The sequence below is a fragment of the Anoplopoma fimbria genome, chromosome 15 (genome assembly GCF_027596085.1).
Source record: "Anoplopoma fimbria isolate UVic2021 breed Golden Eagle Sablefish chromosome 15, Afim_UVic_2022, whole genome shotgun sequence".
NCBI classification, from domain to species: Eukaryota; Metazoa; Chordata; class Actinopteri; order Perciformes; family Anoplopomatidae; genus Anoplopoma; species Anoplopoma fimbria.
In genome coordinates this window covers 1975276-1996340 of record NC_072463.1, presented here as the reverse complement: position 1 = coordinate 1996340, position 21065 = coordinate 1975276, and the positions used below count along the sequence as shown (strand labels likewise).

General features: G+C 42.7%; 2 protein-coding genes and 1 pseudogene across 2 annotated transcripts; all 3 read right to left on the bottom strand.

Moving 5' to 3' along the window:
- Nucleotides 1–1834: 1834 nt before the first annotated feature.
- ccdc65 (coiled-coil domain containing 65) lies at nt 1835–7191 on the bottom strand. The gene is made up of 8 exons (XM_054613599.1): nt 7029–7191; nt 6523–6690; nt 5667–5836; nt 4850–5000; nt 3906–4079; nt 2980–3198; nt 2766–2897; nt 1835–2178 (listed from the first exon to the last, which is right to left on the bottom strand). Exons 1-8 carry the CDS (start codon nt 7167–7169, stop codon nt 1885–1887), a joined length of 1449 nt encoding a protein of 482 aa, XP_054469574.1. The 5' UTR covers nt 7170–7191; the 3' UTR covers nt 1835–1884.
- Nucleotides 7192–10531: 3340 nt separating this feature from the next.
- On the bottom strand, nt 10532–16067 carry LOC129103671 (scavenger receptor cysteine-rich type 1 protein M130-like; annotated as a pseudogene).
- Nucleotides 16068–16967: 900 nt separating this feature from the next.
- On the bottom strand, nt 16968–19595 carry LOC129103670 (scavenger receptor cysteine-rich type 1 protein M130-like; the record flags this gene model as incomplete). Its single annotated transcript, XM_054614251.1, has 3 exons — nt 19577–19595; nt 17339–17662; nt 16968–17245 (listed from the first exon to the last, which is right to left on the bottom strand). Coding segments are annotated over exons 1-3 (621 nt in total), but the record flags the coding sequence as incomplete, so codon positions are not given.
- Nucleotides 19596–21065: the final 1470 nt, after the last annotated feature.

The following is a 21065-nucleotide window of genomic DNA, read 5'->3' as shown; positions in this document are numbered from 1 at the left end:
GCTGCTGCTCCGCTCTTCATTCTGTGTCGACCAACATTCACCGCTGCATTAAAAGCCTCAGGAAGGGGACCGCCAAAATAACAGAAACTGTTAATGCGACTTTCAATTAACGTCTAAACTCTGCTTTTATGCTCCTGGAAGCAATATGTTCATCTTAAAACATATTCTACTGTGTCTCAGTGGTAGGGCGGGTCCTTTAGCCGCAAGGCCGGAGGTTCGATCCCCGGCTCCCAGTGTCCTATTTATCTTTTAAATGCAGAGGGTACATTATAGTTATTTAATTTTCTTGGACTTTTGTTTTTTACTGTTTAATTTTTGAAAAACACCTTAGTTTTATTTTGTGCAGTTAATCACTTTTAGCTCTAATTTATTTACACACAAAACACTTTTAGCGGGGCCTTAATTATGCTAATTTACAATTGTCATGATCGCAGAAGAGGATTCTTCATGTTCAGGCTGCTCATTTACATATTTATCTGACGTTACGAGTCGAAAAGGAGGAGAATGTTGAGATATAAATATTAAAATGTTTGAGCGTGATGTTTAAACTTTATTTTATGGACTTTAAGGTTAAAAATAAGTTTTTGCTTTACGTGTTAAGTTTAGTGACAAACCAGACGTCCTGTCTTCATCCCCTTCGTCTGGTCCACCTTTCCTACTTCCTGTCTTCATTTCATACGTTCTTTCCTCATCTCATACGTTCTTTCCTCATCACCTAAATCCCGTCTTTGTTTTCTACGTCCTTTCATCACCTACGTCCTTTCCTCATCTCCTACGTCCTTTCCTCATCTCCTAAATCCTTTCCTCATCTCCTACCTCCTTTCCTCCTACACCCTGTCCTCAATACCTACGTCCTTTCCTTTCATCATCACCTTTGTCCTTTCATCATCACCTACGTCCTTTCCTCATCACCTACGTCCTTTCCCTATCACCTACGTCCTTTCCTCATCTCCTACGTCCTTTCCTCATCTCCTATGTCCTTTCCTCATCTCCTACACCCTGTCTTCATCACCTATGTCCTTTCTTCATCTCCTAAATCCTTTCCTCATCACCTCCATCCCGTCTTTGTCTCCTACTTCCTGTCTTCATTTCATACGTCCTTTCCTCATCACCTACATCCTGCTTTGTTTTCTACGTCCTTTCCTCATCACCTACGTCCTTTCCTCATCTCCTACCTCCTTTCCTCATCTCCTACACCCTGTCCTCAATACCTACGTCCTTTCCTCATCACCTTTGTCCTTTCATCATCACCTACGTCCTTTCCTCATCTCCTACACCCTTTCCTCATCACCTACGTCCTTTCCTCATCACCTACGTCCTTTCCCTATCACCTACGTCCTTTCCTCATCTCCTACGTCCTTTCCTCATCTCCTATGTCCTTTCCTCATCTCCTACACCCTGTCTTCATCACCTATGTCCTTTCTTCATCTCCTAAATCCTTTCCTCATCACCTCCATCCCGTCTTTGTCTTCTACTTCCTGTCTTCATTTCATACGTCCTTTCCTCATCACCTACATCCTGCTTTGTTTTCTACGTCCTTTCCTCATCACCTACGTCCTTTCCTCATCTCCTACCTCCTTTCCTCATCTCCTACACCCTGTCCTCAATACCTACGTCCTTTCCTCATCACCTTTGTCCTTTCATCATCACCTACGTCCTTTCCTCATCTCCTACCTCCTTTCCTCATCACCTACGTCCTTTCCTCATATGAGTTTAGGAAGACCTTCAGATGTGGTTGAAAGCCGCTGGGAAAAGCTGAGTAAGTAAACGATGTTTACGAGTTTATTTTAAACAATTATCAGAGTCGACAAAGTATTTTGTTGACTTTCGCCATCATTAAATCATTTATTGTTTTTGTAACTTAAGCATTGGTGTGTTTTCTCGTCACAGTGAGTGTTTGACGGCGTGGACGGCCTCGATGACGGTGTGGCGTCTGCCTGCAAGGGGCGGGGCCGCGGCGGTCGGGGCCGCGGTGGTCGGGGCCCGCTGCACGGTGAGCAGAGCGTGGCATCCGCCGAGGTCCTGGTCGCTGACCGTCATGGCGTCCAGGTGCTGACGCAGCAGGAGCCTCAGCTGCCGGTTGTCTCGGTTCAGATCGTCTCTCCGTCTCCTCAGAGCTTCTCGCTGAAGGACGGACGTGTTGATCCTCCTCGTCAACTGCTGCAACGCCGACATCTCCTGCAGAAACACAGGTCAGTAAAGGCAACAACTTTGTCTCCTCACTTTGTCATCTCACACCTGAACGTCACGTACGTCCTGTCCTCATAACCTACTTCCTGTACTCATCACCTACATCCTGTCTTCATCTCCTATGTCCTGTCCTCATAACCTACTTCCTGTCTTCATCTCCTACGTCCTGTCTCCATCTCCTACATCCTGTCCCCATCTCCTACATCCTGTCCCCATCTCCTACGTCCTGTCTTCATCTCCTACGTCCTGTCTTCATCTCCTACATCCTGTACTCATCACCTACATCCTGTCTTCATCTCCTACGTCCTGTCCTCATAACCTACTTCCTGTCTTCATCTCCTACGTCCTCTCTTCATCTCCTCCATCCTCTCTTCATCTCCTCCATCCTCTCTTCATCTCCTCCATCCTGTCTTCATCTCCTACATTCTGTCCCCATCTCCTACGTCCTGTCTTAATCTCCTTCGTCCTGTCTTCATCTCCTTCGTCCTGTCTTCATCACCTACATCCTGTCTTTATCTTCTACATCCTGTCAGTGGAGGACAAACAGAAGAATAGGACTCTGAATCCCGTCCTACCTTGTCTTGTCCCTCTGTCTCAGGTCCAGTTGTCTCCTGTCTCTGCTCCTCTGGAGGGAATATCAATAAGACGTCCTTCTGCTCACTTTCCAGCTTGCGACACATCTCAGCGGCTCTTAAAACCTTCTGACCCTGGATCAGCAGCAAAAGAACCAAATGAGCACAGAGCGGACTCGGCTGTGGACAAACAGGAAGTGAGACAGACGTGTGTCACCTTGGCGATGACGGCCTTCAGTTTCTTGGCTGCGTTGTCGCTCTGGATGGTGAGCTCAGTCAGAAGCGTCCTCGCCGCCGCGTGATCCTGGATCAGCTGGCCCCGGATCGCTCTAGTCCTCCTGTCCACCTGTTTCCTGGCATCCGTCAGATCCTGTTCAGCCGACTGGTTATCTGTGATATGGGCATTCAGCTCCTCCCTCAGGAAGATGACGGTGTCCTGAGAGAGGAGGGAGTCTTACAACAGTATGACCTCATAAAGTTACATTTAGACCTCATAAAGTTACATTGTGACCTCATAAAGTTACATTATGACCTCAAAGTTACATTATGACCTCATAAAGTTACATTGTGACCTCAAAAAGTTACATTGTGACCTCATAGAGTTACATTGTGACCTCATAGTTACATTGTGACCTCATAAAGTTAAGGAAGTGAAGGAGAAAATTCAATGGAGCCGTTTCAGGAGCTTCTGAGGGGGAGGGTAACTCCTTTTAGGCGTGGACTTCAGGTTTTACACTCTACAGACCTTTTACATGTACAAAAATATATATAGCACACTAAAGAAGAGGGGGAAAAGCAGAATAGGGCCACTTTAAGATCGAGACTTGATTGTTTTGATTTGTTTACAGCGAATCAGTGAGATGATTCACTGGACTGTTGTTCTCTTTGTTGACGCTAAATGGAATAAACTAGTTGAAGGTCCTTAAAATGACGTCAACCGCCGAGTTTAGGATTTTCCCTGATTTCACATTTGTTTTGAATTTTGAATTCCGGAGGATGTGGCGGCCTTAATGAAACGACTAGATCGGACACGAACAGCTGAGTGAGGCAGAAACAAGTCTGAGAATCCCGACTGGATCAAAGTTTAGTTTCACTTTTAAGAACCAGATCAATTCTGAGGGATTAAATCTTTGTGGCACTGACCTGCATCTTCCTGGCGTGCTTCACGTCTCGGTCCGTCATGCGGATCAGGTGCTGCGTTTCCAACAGCAGGTCGGTCAGCTGATAGGCCTCGACGCTGTAGGCCTCCGCGGCGTTCTGGTTCAGGACGACGACGTCGTCCAGCTTGCTCCCGTCCTTCTGGATCAGAGCCGCTTTCTGTCCACAGAGACTCGGTTCAGGACAGAAACACTGCTGACGTTCCTCTTCTTCTTCTAACGCTTCATCAAACACAGCTGCATTCAGACTCCAGATGTTTGACTGACTGGTGGAACGGTTTGTGTCACATGACAGGGAGAACAGCGCTAACCCTAGCTTAGCATAAAGACTGGAAGTGGGGGGAAACAGCTAGCATGGCTAACTTGAGTTACACTGATTTGAATCATATTTTTTGTTTAATTAATGTTTGAATAGTTAATAATCAGCTGTTCTATTGATCCATAATAAATCAATAAAAGAGATGAACATTCAGACCCCAGATGTTTTACATGTGAAACAGTTTGTGTCACCTGATTATTGATCAGTAAATACTGATATAGAATGAGTTTGATTATTGATCACAAAATACTAATGTAGAATGAGTTTGATTATTGATTAGTAAATACTAATATAGAATCTGTTTCTATGTGAAGTCTGAAGAAGAGCTTTGATAAAGTTAACTCCAGCTTGTTCTGGGCTGCTTTTATTGTGAAACTCTAGACTCTGAAACAGGAAGCTGTTCCTGTTTAAATCTGAGCTTCCAGCTGATTTCTTCTCTTCTCATTCAGCTGTAGTTCAGAGGATCTTTGTCTCTCTGATCAGCATTTTGTTCTCCGTCTACTAAACTACATAACATCTGTTGGTAAAGAGACTTTCTTCAAATAAAAGACGTGTGTATTTGTTTGGTTGTCCTAGCAGGTGTGTGTGTGTCTCTGCCTCAGATCAGATACCCGTTCTTCATGGGAGCTCTGGTACGCTGCGATGCCTTCACTGTACATTCTGTGGATCTCCGTCATCACCGCTCGTTGCCGCTGCTCCACCGTGAACGTTGCGTCCTCCAGATCAGCTCGCTGCTGCACACAGTGAGACAACGACTGCTTCCTGAAAGACCAGAGAGACAAATATCACCTGACTAGTCACGTGCACTGGGCATTCAGGCGCCGCTGTAAAGAGTAAGTAGAATGGTTGCATTGTCAGAGTATTATAGTACTCTTTAACAATAAAAGGTCGTGTTTGATACTTTAGATCTTCCTCTGAAAATCTTCCTCGATAAAAACGTTTTATTTTTCAAACAAGGCTGCAGGTCTTTAAATGTACTTTAAAACAAACACTTAAAAATCAAAGTTCAGATTAGGGATCAGTGAATGTGATCAGCACACGTCTCTCACTCTGAAGTCTCTGTCGTACTGGAGAGCATTTATGCTTTTGTTCCTTTACAGTTTCTTTGTGAACGTCACAATAATTGTGCAGAACAAAATAAGCATTAATATTAAAAGTAAAGTCTTCCGTTTTGGGTCCATCGTCCTCCTCAAAGCCTCAAACGTCCGGTCCGTAGGTTTGATAACGCCGCTGGACACGCCGCTCGATAATAATAATCGCTCCAATAACAGCTGCTCCTCATGTCGTTAGTAGAATTACAAAATGCAGAATTTAACCAATCAGAGGAGGACGTTCTGCCCGTCCTCACCACGAGGTAACACCGGAGTTTACTCCTTTGTTTTGGGTGCTTAAACCTCCGTAACCGTGACGATGCAGCCTCAGACTCACCTGTCGAAGCTGAACCCGGAGATCAGGTGCTGCAGGCCGCCCTCCCACCGCTGCTGCACCAACGCCATCCGTTTGAGCTGCCCAGCCCACAGACGCTCCACCTGCTGCAGGTGGATGCGCCTCACCTGGGCACTCTGACGCTCCGCCTCCTGCAGGTCGGCGTCCAGAGTCTGCAACGCAGAACGTCGACGGGCATGGAGGAGCAGGAACAGGAGGAGGAGGAGAAGGGGGTGGAGGAGGAAGAGCAGAATGAGTAGCAGGAAGAAGAGCAGGTGGAGAGAGGAGGAGGAGCAGGAACAGGAGGAGAAGGAGGAGGAGAAGAAGCAGGAGCAGGAAGAAAAGGCTGGAGGAGAAAGAAGAGAAGGAGGAGGAGCAACATGAGGAGGAGGAGGAAGAGCAGAATGAGTAGCAGGAAGAAGAGCAGGAGGAGAGAGGAGGAGGAGCAGGAAGAAAAGGCTGGAGGAGAAACAGGAAGACGAGAAGGAGGAAAAAGAAGAAGAGCAGGAAGAGGAGGAGGAAGAAGAAGAAGAAGAGGAGCAGGAGGAGAGAGAGGAGGAGGTGGAGAAGCAAGAGGAGCAGCAGGTAGAGGAGCAAGAGCAGTAAGAGGAGGAGTTGGAGCAGGAAGAGGAGAAGAAGAAGAAGGGGAAGAAGAGGAGAAAGCAAAGAGGAGCTGGAAGAGGAGGAGGATTAGGAGCAGGAGGAAAAGAAGGAGGAGCAGCAGGAGGACAAGGTGCAGGAGGACAAGGTGCAGGAGGAGGAGAAGGAAGAATGTAGCATTCGGAGGAGGAGCATGAGGAGGAGCAGGAGGCAGAGGAGAAATAGCAGCAGGAGGAGCAGCAGGAGCAGGAGGGCTCACCTTGACGACGCTGTCCAGGCCGTCCAGCTGCCTCTCAAACGTCTGGAGGAGAACCTCCACGGCTCCACGCAGCTCTCCGGCTCGGGTCTGACGGAGGATGGACCTCCACCCGTCGTTCAGCTTCAGCAGGTTCACGGCGGTGTTCCTCTCCTCCTTCTGCAGCTTGTCCTGCTCCACAGAGAGGAGGCGCCAGCGTGTTCATGACACATGGACGCCAGGATATTTCAGGAAATACTTTTTGAAAGACGTTTGAAACAACACAGATGAGCAGCAGGAGGAGGAGGAATCACATGACTATGTTATGGTGATTCCATCAGTTATAAAGAAAGTATTGAGGTGTATTTCAAAGTAAATCCTCATTTTAGATTTGAATTAGAAACCCGTATAAAGATTGAATATCTGTAAAACATTTCCATAGAGCTCATCACAGTAACGTTACATCAGCATTAATGCTATTTACAAACTGATCCTCATATTATGAGATCATGAGAATATGAATGAGAGACCTCCAGAAACAGAGTGAGGATCTCCTCCTTCTTCCTGGCCGTCTCCTCCTCAGCCTGAGCTCTCTGCTGCAGGAACATCAGCCTCTCCTCCTCCGTCTTTCCTCCACCTTTTCCTCCTCCTTTCTTGGCTGTCTTCGGCATGATCCCTCCTCCTCTTCCTCTTTGTTAGATATCTGACTGAAGAACACAACAAAGTTTAATTTCAAAGTATAAATAATATATATATATATATATATATATATATATATATAGTACCAGTCAAAAGTTTGGACACACCTTCTCATTCAATGGTTTTTCTTTATTTTTATTTTTATTTTTTTTTTTCTATTTGTAGATTAATATTGAACACATCCAAACTATGAAGGAACACATATGGAATTATGTGGTAAAGAAACAAATGCTCAACAAACCAGAATATGTTTTATATTTTAGATTCTTTAAAGTAGTTGAATGAGAAGGTGTGTCCAAACTTTTGACTGGTACTGTATATATATATATATATATATATATATATATATATGAATATTATGAATATTACTGATATAACTGAATTTTACTAAACATTTCTGGATATACCTGAATTTGACTGAATATTACTGAATATTTCTGAATATTACTGTAGATTTCTGAATATTACTGAGATTACTGAATATTACTAAACATTATATGAATATTTCTGAATATGTCTTAATATTACTGTAGATTACTGAATATTACTGGAGATTACTGAATATTACTAAACATTACTGAATATTTCTGAATATGTCTGAATATTACTGGATATTACTGGATGGTGTTACTGAATATTACTTAAACAACATTCTGAATATTACTGAATATTACTTAAACATTTCTGAATATTACTGTAGATTACTGAATATTACTGAATATTACTAAACATTACTGAATATTACTAAACATTACTGGTGCTGGTGTTGGTGATTACTGAATGTTACTTAATATTACTAAACATTACTGGTAGGTTACTAAACATTACTGTAGATTACTGGTGTTGCTGGTTACTTGGTATATATATAGGTGTTGCTGGTGGTGTTTGGTGGTGTTGGTGTTGTGGTGGTTGTTGGTGGTGTTGGTGGTGGTGTTGGTGTTGTGGTGGTGTTGGTGGTGTTGCTGGTGTTGTGGTGTTGGTGGTGTTGGGTGGTGTTGGTGTTTGTGGTGTTGGTGGTGGTGTGGTGGTGTTGTGGTGTTGCTGGTGTTGGTGGTGGTGGTGGTGTTGGGTGTTGCTGGTGTTGCTGGTCCTTGGTGGTGGTGTTGGTGGTGGTGTTGGTGGTGCTCGTTTATCGGGTTAAACGAGCGCTTCAGACGGGTGGTGTTGGTGGTGTCCCGGGAGCCTTCATCTTATCTTATCTTATCTTATCGTATCTTATCTCATCTTATCTTATCTTATCTTATCTTAAGAACATGAAACACCTCGCAGGGAGGTGAACGTACCTGCTGGGAGCCGGAGAACACCTGAGCACGTCGGCTGTGTTTGTGTTCAGTCTCCGAGGCAACAGCCTGAGAGACAATGAGCCATGTTGGTCCAAACCAACTGAAGGAGAGAAGAGATCCTTCTGTTCTTCAGTCTCTATCCTCCTGTGATTCATTTATATACATTAAATAAAGAGAATACTGGATATTACTAGACATTACTGGATATTACTAAACATTACTGGATATTACTAAACATTACTGAATATTACTAAACATTACTGGATATTACTAAACTATTACTGGATATTACTAAACATTACTGAATATTACTAAACATTACTGGATATTACTAAACATTACTGAATATTACTAAACATTACTGGATATTACTGAATATTACTTAATATTACTTACTTAATATTACTTATTATTACTAAACATTACTGAATATTACTAAACATTACTGGATATTACTAAACATTACTGAATATTACTTAATATTACTAAACATTACTGGATATTACTGAATATTACTTAATATTACTTAATATTACTTATTATTAATATTACTTATTACTAAACATTGCTGAATATTACTTAATATTATTTAATATTACTGGATATTACTTAATATTACTTATTATTACACAAAATCACAAAGGTTACCTCATCTGAAGTGCATGTTCACCTTAATTAACAATTATCTAGTCCACTGACAAATGGAAAATTAACCAAAACATAAAATGATCCACTGTTACTTCATTATTAATATGTGCACGTGAATTTGTTCATTTATTTTTTTTCCTCCTCCTAAATCATTTGGTAATTGAATGTAAAAAGATTCCTACATAATCTTTTTACCATATTTCTTTATGTCATAACTGAGTTCCCTGGATCTTTTTTTTTTCCTCTGTTATTTCAACTTATTTACAAGTTATTGTAGTTTGAGTTTGACTGTAAAGAAAATATAAAATCTAATATATCAGGAAGGACAAATGGTGTAAATATAGACAGTCTAAGATAACAAAAAGGTGCAAAATCCAAAATAAATACAACTATACATTTAAATCCAAGTTATGATTCTCTTGGTCAAAGTTCTGAGTCGACTTTAGCTTTCTAAGACAAACTTATGCCAAAAATAGATGGAAAGTTTGGAACAATAAAAACCAAAAATACTGATGTTAAATCCAAATGAGGAGTTTCATTTTATTTATTTATTGTCATAAATTCCAGAGAAGCAGGCGTAAGCAACACAAATCTTAGAAATCAGGTTCCTCCAACATCAATCATTTATATATGTATAAAAGGAAAATCACACAAGTAAAAAAACAAGAACCTTAAGATATCATATTTATTCAGATTGTTTGCATAGCTAGGAGGATATTTCCCATCAAAATATTTCAATACAAAATTATTCAAAATACTTTTTCACAAAGAAATGTCCTTAATTATAAAAAAGCTAAATCTTTCAGCACAAAACTGAGTTATTTCTTCCTTAAGTACAAATTAATCAAAATTCTTATGAACAAAAATAAGCTAAATTCCTGAGACACATCCTTCAACAACCTCATTTTGGTTTGCTTTTGTTTTATTCTTAATTTTTTTTTTTGCTCACTGTTGTCCTAATGTTAAAAAAAGTCATGAATAAAAAGCAAAAAACACAAAATTAGGTAAATTATTATGAAATAAGCAAAATCCATATTTATAAAAAAACAGCAAAATCCTTGATATCAACGTTAAATGAAATTCATGTGAAATCAGAAAATTATTTAAACACACATTAAGTAAAATTAGTACAACATAAGCTAAATCTAAGCGAAACAGTATTAAAAAATAAGTAAATCTTTGACTAAAAATTATAATAAACTCCTTACTTGCTAAAATCTTAAGCAAACAAAAGATTCCTAAACACTGAAATAAACCCTTATTTTGCTTCTATTTGTATTACTTTGATGATCTTCTAGCTAAATGTAGTCCTGCTTTCTAGATCTTGCTCACAACAATAAATGTCCCATGTAAACCAAAAGGGAAAAGACAAAAAAAAGCCAGGCTGTAATGATGTAATATAATATTCCTTCTTGTTTAAAGGGAACATGCGTATAAAGTGAGCTGATGGTGGCTGTGTGTTAGAAATCCATCTGGATGTGAGATGAGCTCCTTGGAGGAGCTACTCTGCTCCCTGAGCTCCTTCTTCTTCATCTGCAGGAACACCCAGGTTAAAGTCATCCAGCTCAATGTTCTCCTGTCTGCCCAGCCTCTGCCCCCTGGTGGCCTGTAGAGACATGACAGCACAGTCCTGTGTTCAGTTCACTAAACACAGATGAGAGCTTCACTCCAGTCGCTGGTCTAAACAACAGACGTGTGTCAGTACCTTACAGTAGAAGTAGAGGGCAGCGCTCACCAACAGCAGAATCAGCGTCAGGACGACCGCTTTGATGATAAGAGGTGTTGGATCTGATCAAACACATGGACAGTCATCACATCACACAACATCATGAGTCCAACAGCTCCATTGAAGCTGGAATCTAGAACCACTGAAACTATTACTCTTCATGTTTACAATGTTTACTGCGTTAATAAATCAAGAGAGAAGTAGAGTCATTTTCTCATAGACTTCTATACAACCAGAGGAGTCGCCCCCTGATGGACAGTAGAGAAATGCAGCTTTAACACAAGAAGCATTGACTTCATACAGAGTTTAAAGTCTTCAGCTGCAAATGTTCAGTTTCAGAGTCAGTCAGAATGAAGGTTTGTGTTTTTGTGACTTTGTTTCATTTGATCTGGTTAGTTTTGGTTTCATGTTACAGTGATGTCATCACCTACGTCCTGTTTTCATAACCAGAGCTCCTGAACAGAGCTGGACCATGCTACGCTGTGATTGGCCAGTCAGTGTTAGAGGGGCGGGGCTTAGTTAAGAATCAATTGAAAGCATAGTGGCTATCATGAGCAGTAACAACCTAACTACTGTCTCAACGTTTGGTTACCAGGATAACCCTGGTTCTCTGAGTGAGGTATCAGAGCACACCGCCCTTCTTGCTTCTGATTGGTAGATAGTTAGCGGCTAAGTGGTTTAATGAGCGACGTGGTGGATGTGGAGCTTCTGTGATTGGTGGAGTCAGAAGGTGCTTCTCAGTGAAACGCCTCCCTCAGTTCTCAGAGAACCAGAGTTATCCTGGTAACCAAACATGCTCCGTCCTACAGTTTATTCTTTCATGTTGCCGTTTATAGACTTGGTTCAGGTTTGGTTACTATATGACATTTGTAACACAATGACACAGTGTCATTCCAGAAACAACAACATGCATGGACTCTGTCGTCAGCTGATCACTTTCAGTCAGATTGGACCAATCATCTTCTCCAAACCTGCATGTAAACAGTCAGCTTACCTGGGACAGTGAGAGAGAGCAGACGGCTCTCAGAGGAGAAGTTATGAGAGAAAACATAGAGGTGATAAACACAGCTGTAGCTTCCTTGGTGGGCGGGCTCTGCAGCAGGAAACAGGAAGTGGGCAAAGTGATTGACAGCTGGCTGGGTGTAGTTGTGTGCTGAGTTGGAGGAGGTGAAGGTGAGCTGGAAGGAGCCTCCTGGGTACTGTGGCTGGATGGAGCAACAGATGGTGAAGGTGGAGCCCCTGAGCACCTGAGCCCCCTGCTGCTGGGCCTCGGAGACCCCGTCAGTGGAGGAGGACACAGAGATGTTTGGTTGAAGAAGCAGGTCTGTAAACACAGAGAGAAGATGAAAGTTCACATTTCCCCTCCGTTAAACAAGATGGACCCTGAAAAGGACGTGATCAGACAGACAGACAGACAGACAGACAGACAGACAGACAGACAGGTGTGTCCTGCCAGGTGAAGCTCAGCAGTCTATGGAGGGTTTGAAGCTTCCAGAAACAAGCCCACCTCTCTGAACTTTAGGATGTCGTTGTCCTGGATAACTTAACAGTTCAGTCTAACAGAAAACCACTGCGGAAGGAACATACTGGAAACAGTGCTGTCAGAGATGATGCCATAGATGATGTCACTGATGGGCTTACCTGAGCAGGTGAGATCCAGGATGGAGACAGAGAAATCTGATGTTAAACACTCCCTCAGAGTAGATCCAGACCAAACACAGTCAGAGTCGATCCTCCACACAGATCTCTGTGAGGACTCCTCTCTCCGTTCTACAGAAACAGCAAAACCACAGTCCAGATCTCTACAGACAACAGATGCTGTCTTCAGGGTCCAGTAATAGCCAGCTACTGGTTTCCAGTCTCCATGATGTTTCACCTCCAGTGTTCCTGCACAGCGACTGTCTCCTCCCACCAACCTGACAGGTTCTGAACAGAAACAAGAGAGTCGTCAGTAAAAGAACAAAGTGAGTTTCAGTAGAACAGAAATGAACCAGATCAAAGCTGCAGCTCCTCTTCTACCTGAGCAGGTGAGTCCAACAGCTTTGCCAGGTGAGCAGGTGTTTCTATCTGAGCCTGAGCTTCTACAGTCCAGGAGAGCAGACTCTTGGCCTCCACACTGGAACTCTTTGGTCCACATTGGAGCCTCCACTTCTCCATAGAGCGCCCCCTGGAGGACTGAAGGAGCCCCACAGCCAAGCTCCCTACAGACCACCTCTGCATCCTGCTGGTCAAAGTCATCTTCACACACTGAGGACCACCACTGGTTGAACTGGTTAGAGTGGTTGGACTTCACCTCCAGTCTGCCTGAGCACAGACTAGTCCCATCCACCAGCCTGACAGAGTCTGTAGAGATGATAGAAGATGAAAGAGAGAGAGAGAAAAGACACCAGACACTAAATAAAAAGACTCAGAGGTTCAATTAAAAAATACAATAAGTCAACATTAGTAAAATTAATAAGCAATATTATTAATAATACAAAACATATATAAAAATATTTGTTCATAACACAGTGCATTTTCATAAGTACATAAGTAGAATGGTTCACAATGGTAAAAGGGGCAAAATCATCAAATGTATTACTTTACACAAAAACACTTTTACATGTCGGCTACTATTAACAACACTTTAACAAGTTAAACAACCAATCAATAATAAATCATATTAAAGCTTTGGTTTGCTGGTGCATTCTGGGTACTGTCCAGGTGTCAACCTCTGGTTCTGAAAGTGAAGTCAATGGCCGTTTCTCAATACCAAGTATGGTCAAGTATGGACTTGCAAACTTGCAAGTTCATACTTGGATAGTTCGACTCGGGAGTACAAACTCCCGAGGACGGGAGGACGCAGTACGGTCATTTTGCAATTGGAACAGCAGCGAACTTGATGACGTCACCAACGTCACGACGTCACCAACTCAGCTCGTCGGTCCCGCCTACTCCGGTTATCTTCAGTCATATATATTGACAATAAAACGAAATATGATATAAAACACAACCCTGCCTTTTTTCGTTTTCATTTAGAAAATATAAAAATATTAATATGTATATGTTTTGTGTTACATCTGCAACCACAACCACAGAGACACCGGAGCCAGCGGCACATCTGGAGGAGCCTAGCCGAGATCAGGCTGCTGTCAGCGGGCTGCATGAGCACCACCGCCCGGTCTCCTCTCTGGTCCTCTCATATCTCCGACAAACGTCGGCGCTTTTTTCAAACAGGCTCTATCTGGATAAATCGACCGCATATTTTAAGTCTTAACTACTACATTCTCGCTTAAAAAAATGTTAAAACTAAATTCCGTTACACAACAACAGCAGTATTTAGACAGTTATAACTGACAGTTGTGAGCCGTCTCCGCCACTGTCGGCTCTTGTTTGCTGGTGAAATGCATTCTGGGATACTTGGCTGTCCAAAGTCCACACAAGTCTACTCCGATGCATCCCCGATATAATGGGCGGAGCGAGGACACATCCGGGTATTTGGACCGTACTTGGCTGGATGCGAACTTGTGTATTGGAACAGAACTTGGGCCGCGCTAGATGACGTTTCACAAGTTCACGAGGACACAAGTACAGAGAAGTTCACATATTGAGAAACGGCCAATGCTTCATGTGTTAAAGCTGCATTCTCTCTCCTGTCCATCAGGGGGCGACTCCTCTGGTTGTATAGAAGTCTATGAGAAAATGACTCTACTTCTCTCTTGATTTATTCCCTCAGTAAACATTGTAAACATGAGTTTATGGTCTCAATCTCTAGTTTCAAGTCTTCTTCAATACAGCATGATGTTCATTTAGTAAATGATGCTCCATTTAGAGTCAAACAGACCATAAAGCAGGGGATGCTTTAGGGCGGGGCTACACACTGATTGACAGGTCGACACCACGTGTTCAGGTCTGGGAGTTGTCTGTGTTTCGTCTCACAACTTTAACCTTTTCAGTGTGTTTTCACTTCATGAAAGTTTATTGTAATATTTTGGTTGCCTTAAAATGGTTGTACTGATCTCCACCCTCTCATGTCAGATCTGGTTTCCTGTAAGAGCTCGCATCCAGTTACAGACTCTGGTGCTAGCCTACAGGGCAGTGAAAGGAACAGCTCCTTCCTATCTCCAGGCCTTGGTCAAGCCCTACTCCCCCGCCCGACCACTTGGCTCTGCTGCCTCGGGGCGATTGGTTGCCCCGTCGCTCAGAGGTCCCTGCGGCCGATCCACCCGGTCACATCTTTTTTCTGTCCTGGCCCCTCAGTGGTGGAATGAACTCCCCACTGACCTCAGGACAGCAGAGTCGCTGCCCATCTTTAGGCGCAGGCTGAAAACTCACCTCTTCAAGAAGTACTACCCTGAGCCTTCCTCGTAGCACTTACTGTATTCGTATCAGTTCGCTGCACTTATTGAATTCGTATTTGTTTACTGCACTTATCCTATTCGTAGTAGTTTGTAGCACTTATTATATTCGTATTAGTCTGTTGCAATTATTGTTTTCGTAGTAATTTGCCTCTGCACTATACTTTTGCTCTGGTTTATGCTTTAAGATGCTTGTTTAAGAAAGGAGATGCACTTATGACTTCTGGTGACTAGTAGTTCTCTTGAATACCTATGTTGAATACACTTCCTGTAAGTCGCTTTGGATAAAAGCGTCTGCTAAATGACTGGAATGTAATGGAATGTAAAAAAGAATAAGTTGGTGTCATCCAGATATTCAATTTGAGGATTCAAAACGATAGTACAGAAACCAATGGATGACTTCTGAATGACTACGTCCACTTCATATATACGTTCTATGGTTTTGTCCAGTTGTTTCTAGGCATGTTGGGAGTTGCAGTCAATGCTCATTGTCAGTGACAAACTGGAGAAGTTTAGAGCCGTCCATGTGATCTACCAGCTAGCTAAGTTAGCTCAAAACATAAATATCAAAAGCCAAAAGATCCAAAACTTAACATATTTAGTCAGACTGGGAAGAAGATTATTTTTCTCTTAACTTAAATTCAATCCCTGTCTGTCTTATCTGTAATGTGAGCGTGGCCTCAACAACGTAGGGCAGTTTGGAGCAGCATTACAAAACGGAGCAGAGAAGCTAAGAGACGGATTAGTGCTACTGGGTTCATCATGTTGTGCAGACAGTGAATTTTCCTGGACTTCCTTCATCATCATCATGTAGAATTCACCAGCTAGTGTCGTGGTGGAAGATGTAAACATGAAAGAAGGGAGGGATGTTGCCATGACGATTGTGAGTTGTGTTTGGACCAGGACTCTACAGAGAATGCTGTTCTGTGCTCACTTGGAGGAGAAGGGCTTGGAACACAGAGACCTACTGCTGCACACAGATGTAAGATGGCTGAGCAGAGGCACCTTGTTGTCCAGATTCAGTGAGACTTTCTGAATCCATCATAACATGCAGAAAAAGCACCACTAGAGGACTACCAGTGGCTTTTAGATCCAGTGTTTCTGACAGATCTCCCTGAAATGTTTAACAAACCTGATTTAGAGCTGCAGGATTATGATGAACACGTCATCAACAGGATCAGTGAAGAGAACACGTTTTAAACATACAACTGCTGTCAAGTTGGCTTTAACAATGAGAACTTTCCTCACATGCAGGCAGAACTGAAACATCAGGGCAAAGACATTCTGCAGCTTGACATCTATGAGGAGCAAGATCAGAGCATCAGAAGAGCTTTACTGAGAGCAGAATAGTATCAGTGTTCCACCTGGACAGCTTTGCTGCTGAGAATGAGATTCTCTCACTGCAGATCTACATTGAGATCAAATGAAGGGAAACACCTGGCATGAATGAAGAGTTATGGGACCAACTGATGGAACACAAGTATTCACTCCTCAGAAGATGTGCCTTGAACTGGATGAAGAAACATGTCTCCACTTCAGCTGTACCAGGTGCTGAGCCAGTAGAGTTCAACATGCAGAAAAGTCACGTTTGAAAGCAGACAAAGGGAATCTAATGGTTCACCTGATGAGGAAGTGACAGGTGAAGGCTCATGAAGGGATAGAGCCACCTCAGAGAGTTTATATACAGACTCACAGTATGTAGTTAGGGAGGGACTGGACCCAGACATAGGAACTAGATCGCACATAGATGATGTCACTGATGGTCTTACCTGAGCAGGTGAGATCCAGGATGGAGGAAGAGAAATATGATATTAAACACTCCCTCAGAAGAGATCCAGACTGAACACAGTTAGAGTCGATCCTCCACACAGATCTCTCTGAGGACTCCTCTCTCTCTACCACAGAAACAGCAGAGCCACAGTCCAGATCTCTACAGGCAACAGATGCTTTCTTCAGGTTCCAGTCATATCTAGCTACTGGTTTCCAGTCTCCTTGATGTTTCACCTCCAGTGTTCCTGCACAGCGACTGTCTCCTCCCACCAACCTGACAGGTTCTGAACAGAAACAAGAGAGTCGTCAGTAAAAGAACAAAGTGAGTTTCAGTAGAACAGAAATGAACCAGATCAAAGCTGCAGCTCCTCTTCTACCTGAGCAGGTGAGTCCAACAGCTTTGCCAGGTGAGCAGGTGTTTCTATCTGAGCCTGAGCTTCTACAGTCCAGGAGAGCAGACTCTTGGCCTCCACACTGGAACTCTTTGGTCCACATTGGAGCCTCCACTTCTCCATAGAGCGCCCCCTGGAGGACTGAAGGAGCCCCACAGCCAAGCTCCCTACAGACCACCTCTGCATCCTGCTGGTCAAAGTCATCTTCACACACTGAGGACCACCACTGGTTGAACTGGTTAGAGTGGGTCGACTTCACCTCCAGTCTGCCTGAGCACAGACTAGTCCCATCCACCAGCCTGACAGAGTCTGTAGAGATGATAGAAGATGAAAGAGAGAGAGAGAAAAGACACCAGACACTAAATAAAAAGATTCAGAGGTTCAATTAAAAAATACAATAAGTCAACATTTGTAAAATTAATTAGCAATATTATTAATAATACAAAACATATATAAAAATATTTGTTCATAACACAGTGCATTTCCATAAGTAGAATGGTTCACAATGGTAAAAGGGGCAAAATCATCAAATTCATCACTTTACACAAAAACACTTTTACATGTCGGCTACTATTAACAACACTTTAACAAGTTGAACAACCAATCAATAATAAATCATATTAAAACTTTGGTTTGCTGGTGCATTCTGGGTACTGTCCAGGTGTCAACCTCTGGTTCTGAAAGTGAAGTCAATGCTTCATGTGTTAAAGCTGCATTCTCTCTCCTGACCATCAGGGGGCGACTCCTCTGGTTGTATAGAAGTCTATGAGAAAATGACTCTACTTCTCTCTTGATTTATTCCCTCAGTAAACATTGTAAACATGAGTTTATGGTCTCAATCTCTAGTTTCAAGTCTTCTTCAATACAGCATGATGTTCATTTAGTAAATGATGCTCCATTTAGAGTCAAACAGACCATAAAGCAGGGGATGCTTTAGGGCGGGGCTACACACTGATTGACAGGTCGACACCACAGCGTTGTCCGGTCTGGGAGTTGTCCATGTTTTGGTCTCACAACTTTAACCCTTTCAGTGTGTTTTCACTTAATGAAAGTTCATTTTAACACTTTGGTTTTTCTAAACATGGTTTTACTGAGCTCCACCCTCTCATGTGACTTCTGGTTGCAAGAAAACAAGATGGCTTCATCTAAAAACTTGAATTTGAGGTTTCAAACTGTAGTCCAGAAACCAATGGATGAAGTCACAGTGACTATGTGCACTTCTTATTGTGCAGGCCGAAGCCACCACTGAGACAAAGAGTCAAAAGCACGACTCAAGACCAGGAGACTCATTTACAACCACTGCGTCCGCACAAAACGGGGCCTGAAAGACGGGGACGCCACTTCACACGCAAAAGTTGTGATCTATGAAAACATAGTTGAAGGAGAATGTGCACACCTGTTCAGACTGTAGAGATGAAATGTGAGCGCCATCATTACAGCTATTATGATGCCTCTTACACATTTAATTACACTTCATATCACACGTTACTGTTCACTCATATATTCTCTTTATCATAAACATTCAGACCAGCAGTGTTATTTGTGCTTGTGAGCCATAACTATAAGCACATTTCAATGTTAAAAATATAAACAGAGTCAATCCTCAAATCAAACATCCCTTAATATTTCATCAGCGCTTTATGCTCTCTTCAGTGCAGAGGAGAGGCTGAACTACCGACACTCGTGGTCATCTGTGGAGCAGCTGATGAAATGATCATCATCTGTTAGAAAACTGGAATAGTGTTAAAGAACTGCAGAACAGAGTGTAAAGAGCTTTCAATACTCTTCTGATACTGTACATATATCACCAAGTAGGATCTCAGTGTTCATATAGTTTTTGTGAGTAGAGTCTCTGCAGTGAACTCCACTTTATTGATTTCTTCATGGTTTATTCCATAAGGACAGATACAGCATACTGTACACAGACAAAGTGAAAACGGCTATCTGATGCAGCTATCAGAGCTCACTGGAGTCACCATGGTGACTGTCACACACTCTGCCTTCTTCACTCACCTCACCTGGAGAATGTTCACCTCCTGCATGAGGATTGTGTAAATGAGCAAAGTGTGTAAATAAAGCCAGTGACAGTTCTCACACAATCACTCCATGACCTCATTATCTGTCCTCATCATACTGCCATAATAAAACATGAATACATAAATAAATTCATTGTGTTCACCTATCAGACTTCCTTTTTTAAATGATATCTATGTTGGTGGATACCAGTGATGGTCTCCATCATTTTGGAAGCCATCAGTGTGATTCCTGTGAATCTATAACTACTTCAGTGACATTTGTGATGTGTTCTGCTGCAGGATAGACACTCTGTCACTGTTAGGACTGTCAACAGAAGAATGAGGAGGAAACAAGTGTTCAGAGATCATCTCATCCAAAGCACTTTGATTTCTGTGTCAAAAAAAATCCTTTTCTTGTTCTTCCTCTTGTAGTTGCTGTAATTCACCATAAAGACCCGTTGATCAGCAGCTCATTTCTGTGCATCAACATTCACACGGTGCTTTGCATTGACCAGTTATGGTTGAATGTGGGCGTGTAGAGGGATGTGAGGCAGAACCAGCTGCACACATTTACAGGTTGAATAGGGAATTATTAAAGGAAATATCTCACTGGAAGCCGTATGCAAGGTTTTATGAATCAGAATATTTGTTTGTACGTGCATTTCCTCCTTTCAACATACTCAAACATTTAAAAAATGAAGAATGAAGCTGATTTAGAGCTGCAGGATTATGATGAACACGTCATCAACAGGATCAGTGAAGAGAACACGTTTAAAACATACAACTGCTGTCAAGTTGGCTTTAACAATGAGAACTTTCCTCACATGCAGGCAGAACTGAAACATCAGGGCAAAGACATTCTGCAGCTTGACATCTATGAGGAGCAAGATCAGAGCATCAGAAGAGCTTCACTGAGAGCAGAATAGTATCAGTGTTCCACCTGGACAGCTTTGCTGCTGAGAATGAGATTCTCTCACTGCAGATCTACATTGAGATCAAATGAAGGGAAACACCTGGCATGAATGAAGAGTTATGGGACCAACTGATGGAACACAAGTATCCACTCCTCAGAAGATGTGCCTTGAACTGGATGAAGAAACATGTCTCCACTTCAGCTGTACCAGGTGCTGAGCCAGTAGAGTTCAACATGCAGAAAAGTCACGTTTGAAAGCAGACAAAGGGAATCTAATGGTTCACCTGATGAGGAAGTGACATGTGAAGGCTCATGAAGGGATAGAGCCACCTCAGAGAGTTTCTATACAGACTCACAGTATGTAGTTAGGGAGGGACTGGACCCAGACATAGGAACTAGATCGCACATAGATGATGTCACTGATGGTCTTACCTGAGCAGGTGAGATCCAGGATGAAGGGAGAGAAATCTGATATTAAACACTCCCTCAGAGCAGATCCAGACTGAACACATTCAGAGTCGATCCTCCACACAGATCTCTTTGAGGACTCCTCTCTCTACCACAGAAACAGCAGAGCCACAGTCCAGCTCTCTACAGGCAACAGATGCTGTCTTCAGGGTCCAGTCAGAGCCATCTACTGGTTTCCAGTCTCCTTGATGTTTCACCTCCAGTGTTCCTGCACAGCGACTGTCTCCTCCCACCAACCTGACAGGTTCTGAACAGAAAAAAGAGAGTCGTCAGTAAAAGAACAAAGTGAGTTTCAGTAGAACAGAAATGAACCAGA